Source organism: Osmerus mordax, chromosome 26 (genome assembly GCF_038355195.1).
Source record: "Osmerus mordax isolate fOsmMor3 chromosome 26, fOsmMor3.pri, whole genome shotgun sequence".
In the NCBI taxonomy this organism is placed as follows: Eukaryota; Metazoa; Chordata; class Actinopteri; order Osmeriformes; family Osmeridae; genus Osmerus; species Osmerus mordax.
This window is the reverse complement of record NC_090075.1, coordinates 147,561-153,866: the sequence shown is the minus strand read 5'-3', so window position 1 is coordinate 153,866 and position 6,306 is coordinate 147,561. Positions and strand designations below refer to the sequence as shown.

At 47.3% G+C, this 6,306-nt stretch overlaps 1 protein-coding gene across 1 annotated transcript; it reads left to right on the top strand.

Moving 5' to 3' along the window:
* Positions 1–426: 426 nt before the first annotated feature.
* LOC136935750 (histone-lysine N-methyltransferase SETD1B) lies at positions 427–6,213 on the top strand. The gene is made up of 7 exons (XM_067229417.1): positions 427–502; positions 2,568–2,698; positions 3,107–3,855; positions 4,443–4,581; positions 4,809–4,926; positions 5,395–5,446; positions 6,165–6,213. The coding sequence occupies exons 1-7, from the start codon at positions 427–429 to the stop codon at positions 6,211–6,213; spliced, it is 1,314 nt and encodes a 437-aa protein (XP_067085518.1).
* Positions 6,214–6,306: the final 93 nt, after the last annotated feature.

The following is a 6,306-nucleotide window of genomic DNA, read 5'->3' as shown; positions in this document are numbered from 1 at the left end:
CCACATGCTCCCCTCTCACTCTCTCTCTCACTGTCCTTTTCCAAGATCACCTTAGCACCAAACTGTCGTCCTCTCCTCCCTCTTTCCTTTCTCTTCCCCTTTTCATCAAAGTCCTCTGTTGCCTTCTTTAATGCCATGCTCCCTTCCTCCTCCTATCCCTCTCTAGATCTCATCTCTCCCTTCAGTGTCTCCCTCCCTCTGTCTTTCCTCTTCCCTCCCTTTCTCAATATCTGTCTCTTCCTCCTCCCCTCTCTCTCTTTTTCCCTCTCTCCCTCCTCCCCACTCATGGACCCACTTGTTTTGTGTCACTGCTTCAGTAAGTCCTGATCTGGCTCAAGGATACTCCTCTCTTTATCTCCTTCACTGCCTCCCTCACTCTCTGGACTCAAGTGTATGTAAGCTTTCCCGGCCTGGCTGGCATACCTCATGGCAGACTCTCCCCTCAACAACTCCTGGCCCTTGTTCTCCAAGCTCTGGATGAAACGCTGGTCCTTCAAGAGAGGTACAGTTATGAACTCTCTCTGTTAGAGCTTGTCTCTGTTTCAGTTTATGTTTTGCTCAGATGTTGAGGTGGTGTGACAGTGTTCAGAGAAGTCTTGTTTTGGTTACTAGGTAGGTTCCAGTAACAGGGTTTTAGTACTTGCATTCTAGTAACAGAGCTCTAGGAACAAGATTCTGGGATCAGGGTTCTAGTTACTCTGGTGTCACAGGTGCTCGGCTGCCTGAAGAGCTTCTCTCTGATCCTACTTTTTTTATCCTCCATTGATCTGTATCATCTCTGCTTTTCATAATGTGTGAACTGTTAATAATAATGACAGCTTGGAATGAGCCCACTGCAGGGCTGTGTATGGTGTCAGAACTCTGTTCTGTAAGATGCTGTTCTTAGTGTGTCTTCAATGTGAAGCTAGGAACTTTGAACCCGCTGTATGAATGCAAGATCAAATCTCTTCTGTCTGTAAAGGATATGAGATGAGGCTGTCTGAACCGCACAAACAACACCGTTCCTCTTCCTACGCAGTGTAGAGCCTTCTGCTGGGAATAATACATGGCGACCACAGACTGCTTCATCTAAACACTGAGCTAGAAGCTGGTACTTCTGCTTAATTATTAAAAATTAAACAAAAACCAAGTACACTTGATTAAAAGTAACAGTAAGACTAAGTAAGACATTAAAATTAATGATGAATACACAACCCAGATAAACACAAACTTCAGAGTGTGATTCTGCATGTGTTCCTTGTGTCGACGGTCTCCTGAATGCGTTTCAGCTGCACAGCTCTCAAGGCTCAGCTGTTGGATACATCTCTCCTCTCTCTCTCTCTCCTCTCTCTCATCTCAAAGACTGACGGAGTAGCATGAGCTACAAGTTAGTGATCCAGGTGCATGTTCAGCTAAATACCCCAGAGAAATAAGACCTGTGGAATGATTGTCTAAGAAACACCAGATAATGTTTGCAGTGACAGGAAGGGTCGAGGTGGGATGTTGCTCTCCAGATCTGAATCTGTCTTGTCCTAGCTAGCCATTTATTTATTGAACACCTCAGTCTAATTGTATTTATATTAAACCATAGTGTAACTACACTGTATGTCCCAGTAGCACTGACCTCCCCTCCATCCAAGAGAACCTTAAAAGGACAGCAGCATCAGAGAGCAGGGCTGTGGGGTGAATACACACCACCAGACTCCAGCACTGCTGGTTAGGGTTAGGTCATTTGGTGATTTACATCCAGAAGACACATTATTACTGGAGTTCACACGGTTGTTTGGAGAAGTGCATCTTTGGCTGTGAGGAAAGGAGAGGAGAGGAAGGGAGGGAGATGATGTAAATTGAGGAATCTGTTTATGCATCTGAAATGTAAAGCAGCTTTTTAGGTGGGAGAGGCCAACTGAGGTAATGGTGATCCAGAACTGCCAGCAAAATCTCTCTCTCTGTCACACACACACACATACTCTTTCACACAGACAGTAATCACACACACATAACAAAACGCAAACATTGCAACAAATGCCACCATTTCTTTAACACAGAGAAAAGTACATACACAGTACATTACCAACATAGAGATACATAGAAACACTCCCAGTCCAATGTACACACTGGCTAACACAAACATGGACTAAGATAACCCTATTAGGCATAGTCAGTGGTTAGATTTGGGGTTAAGCAGAGCCGGCCCAAGGCATAAGCGAACTAAGCGGCTGCTTAGGGCCCCCGAGCACATTAAATTACAGCTTAATTTCAAAATGGTATATATTGTGTTAATGGTAATATACAAATCCATAGGGGGCGCCAAATCAATTCTGCTTAAGGCCCCATAAAGGCTTGGGCCCCGGCCCTGGGGTTAGGGTTAGCGTCTGCCGTGTCTGACTGTACGTTTTCTGTCTGAGAGCCTGGGCCTGAAGGGTTAGGGTTATAGGTTAGAGCGATGGGGTTTCATCCATACAGCGGCTGTGTAGTTCATAGACTGTTTGTTGTTAAGTGTTTACAAATGTCAGAAGTTATCTACAAATGGTTCCTTAATGGTGCACTCAGCATATTAATAACTGAAAGTTCCTCATATGTTTCAGCCTCAGAGGGTAAACCATGCACCAAGCCCTGTGCCCCGCACCCTACAACCATCTCTGGGCCAGGCTCCGCCTCCCTGTCGCCAACCTCCATCTCTGAGGACAGCTTCTTCAGCAGCACCAATGAGGACAAGGTACCCAGATAGGCTCCTCCCACTCTGGAGGCCTGTTGACATTAGGAACACACCTAATGATTCACCCTGTTGGCTGGTTCCCTTTTTGGGCTGGTGACAATACAAGAAGTCAACACTCCCACTCGATATACCAATTATTTTGAAGAACAATTGTAATCTAGCAAACAAGTTTCATGTGTCAAAACAAAACAGGATGTTGAAAGAAAGTACATACGCATAAAACACGGTGAAATCCTGGAACTGGAGTTACAGTTACTGATCAGTTGCTGATCTGACAACTGTGAAGGGACTTAGTTTGAGTTTAATCTCTTGTTTCTGTCACTATATTTTTCTCGCGCTTTCTCTCTCTCCTCCACCCCTGCTCCCTCCCCCTTCCTTCTGTCCTCCACCCATCCTCCCTCTCTCCAGGACTCCTGCTCGGAGGAGAGTGATTACGACAGCCCGGGGTGTCCAGCAGACCACAGCCTCCTAGAAGACCTCCTCTGCCTCAACTCTTTCAGAGATTCTGAGTTCTACAGAGACCTGGAGGGAGGAGCTTCGCCCCAGCTCAGCCCCTTTGAGCCCGGCCCCCCCTCTGGCCCGGCCCGCTCCCAGACAAACAGACAGCCTCCCCCTCGCCAACAGAGTCCTGAGAGAGGATCTCCTCCTGTGTCTGTGGTGACCCAGTTCAGCCCCAGATCATTTCAGTCCGGCAGCTTCATGGATACCACAGAGGACCCAGTGGTGATGGTCAGCACTACGGTGTATTTGCATGGACCAGAGACCCCAGAGAGACCAGTGAGACCAGAGAAGCCAGAGAGACCAGTGAGAGCAGAGAAGCCAGAGAGACCAGTGAGACCAGAGAAGCCAGAGAGACCAGGGAGACCAGAGAGACCAGTGAGACCAGTGACACCAGAGAGACCAGTGAGGCTGGTGAGACTCGAGAAGCCAAAGAAATCAGAGAGACTTCTGATATCAGAGACCCCAGTGAGACCAGATGGACCAGTGAGACCAGATGGTCCAGTGAGACCAGATGGTCCAGTGAGACCAGAGAGATCAGAGGAGGAGGGGGAAGTGGTGGCAGACCCAGAGAGCTTCCCCTTCCTGGTGCGCTCCATGTCCACCTCCCGCAGGCACAGCCTGGGGGTCCCTCTGTCTCCTGTGGACCTGGGCCGGAGGTAGGACGCCATCTTGCTTTACATGGGGGAGGGGGAAGCTCAGTGGTAGAGGGGGTAATGGGGATGGGTGTAGCTCAGTGGTAGAGCATTTACCTGCAGATCATAAAGTCTCAGTTTCAAATCTCCCTTGTATGTGGCTGTGGATGAAAACGTCTGCTAAGTGAAAATATCAAATGGCAGCAGCCATGACGCAGAACCAAACTGACACCAATCATACCACTGGGGCTGTCATCAAAGACCACTGGGGTCGTCGCCCTAAATGTACACCTCAGTTTAAGGTCCTCACTCGCAACAACTCGAGCAGCACCAGAATAGCAACTTTGCTACCCCACTAAAAACATATTTCATTAATAAAATAAACTATCCTTTCTATCACAGCACACACACTCAAGTTAACTAGTACAAACAGTACATAAAGTGTGAATTAGTATACCTTACTATACTTAAAGCTGTACTTTCTATATACTAAATGAATAACATGTAAATGTTAAATATTCCCTCTTCAGCATATGCACATCAATCTAGTATCTTATGGACCAAAATAAATCGATTAGTGATGCTTACTGTGGTTCAACTCCCTCTGACAGGTTGAGTCTGGATGCAGCTATGGACAGTGACGAGGAGGGAGAGGATCCCATCCAGCAGGCCTTGCCGTTCCCAGCATGCACTGGGACATGTCTGAAGGAACAGCCAGATGTACCGTGTCTGAGGAACGATGCAGAGATGGTACTGAGGATGATGATGAACATGATGAGGATGATGATGAGGATAGTGTAGACATGGTACCGCTGGCTGGTCTCTACTAATGATGAGGATGATGAGGGTGATGATATAGAGTGGAGAGTTAACAGTGCATATAACCTTATCTTACCTGCCACACAGGTCATTTGATGCTAGCTTACCTGCTAAACAGGTCATGTGAGGTGGTGTTCAGGTGTGTCCTGTATCTCCAGGTGTGTGGGAGGATGCTGTACTCACGCTCGGAGATCCTGGCCACGGAGGAGCGCTCCCATGTGGCACGTGTTTCTTACGTTGTGGAGACGTCCAAGCAGGCCGCCAGAGCAGCCGGAGGTAGGTGTGTGTGTGTGTGTACATATGTGTGTAGTGTATGCATGCATGGTGTGTGTGTGTGCACGATGTGTGTTAGTTCCTATCCTGAAAAAAAGAACACATTTTGAATTATTTTAATTAGGTTGCTTCCTGTTCCCTTCTGATTCCTTTCCTTGGGCTTACTGTGTGGTTATTAGTATTAGAAGTAACAGTAGGTACTTACTGTGTGGTTATTAGTATTAGAAGTACCAGTACTTACTGTGTGGTTATTGATATTAGAAGTAACAGTAGGTACTTACTAACCCTAAGGTAAAGAGAGTTGTACCAAGTACTGTGAGATCTAACTGGTTCTTAACAACTTATACATACAAATAGAGCAGTGCAAAATATGCAGTGTGATTACAGATAGGGAATGAGAACATGCAAAATGCAATTGATTAGACTTAGTGTTAACCCTAATACAGTTGATTGACTGATGTTGTCCTGCAGAGGAGCTGGACCCAGAGGAGAACCTTCACTCTGCAGAGGGACAGAGTCACATGTGAGTCCATACACTCCTCCCTCAGACTGCATCTCTTGTTCCTGTTTACACAGTCACTCTCTACTTTATACAATCTCCCCCACTGGAAGCCCTCTCCAGAGTTAGACACCCCCTATACCCTACATGGATTTTTTAACCTTCTGTATTTCTCCTCTCAGATGGAGAAATACACATGAGAGTATTCTTGATGAACCCAGAAACCTCCCAGTTTGTGTGGGCATGTTTTGCTCCTCTCCTCCCTCTCTGCAGTATCTCCTCCAGCCCTCCGCATGGAAGGCCTTTCCCTGTTCCCTTCTTCTGACATCTCTGCTCTTTGTCATATGTCTTCGGACCTGTCCTCCTCCATTTCTCTCTCTCAGCTCCTTAGATGGCCCTTTACATGTAAATATGTGTGTGTCTGAGTTTGTAGTGTATGAGTGTGTATGTGTGTTTAAGTGTGTGTGTAAGTGTATGTATTGTGAGAGGGAAGCAGACAAGGGAGACTCCTCTTTAAATCACAGGATCTGTGCTGTGACACAAAGCAGAAGATACTCTCCCTGTCCCCATCCCCAGGGCCCAGACCCCCTGTTCCCTCCTCCCCACACACATACCCTCCCAACACACACACCCTCTCCCAAGAGCCCTGCACTGGCCCCAACCCCCCTAAGAGAACTGCTCAGCCCCCCTCCTCCCCAGACCTCCAGCCCCCCACTCAGCCCCCCTGTGTTGTTTGTCTCAGGCTGATGGTACAGAAAGTTCTGCGGGAGCTAAAGCAGTTCCATGGGTGAGTAATCCCATGTCCAATCATCCATCACTTCCTACAACCCACTTAGCCCATCTTTCACACTTACAGAACGGGTTGTGGCCACCAGCATGAGAAA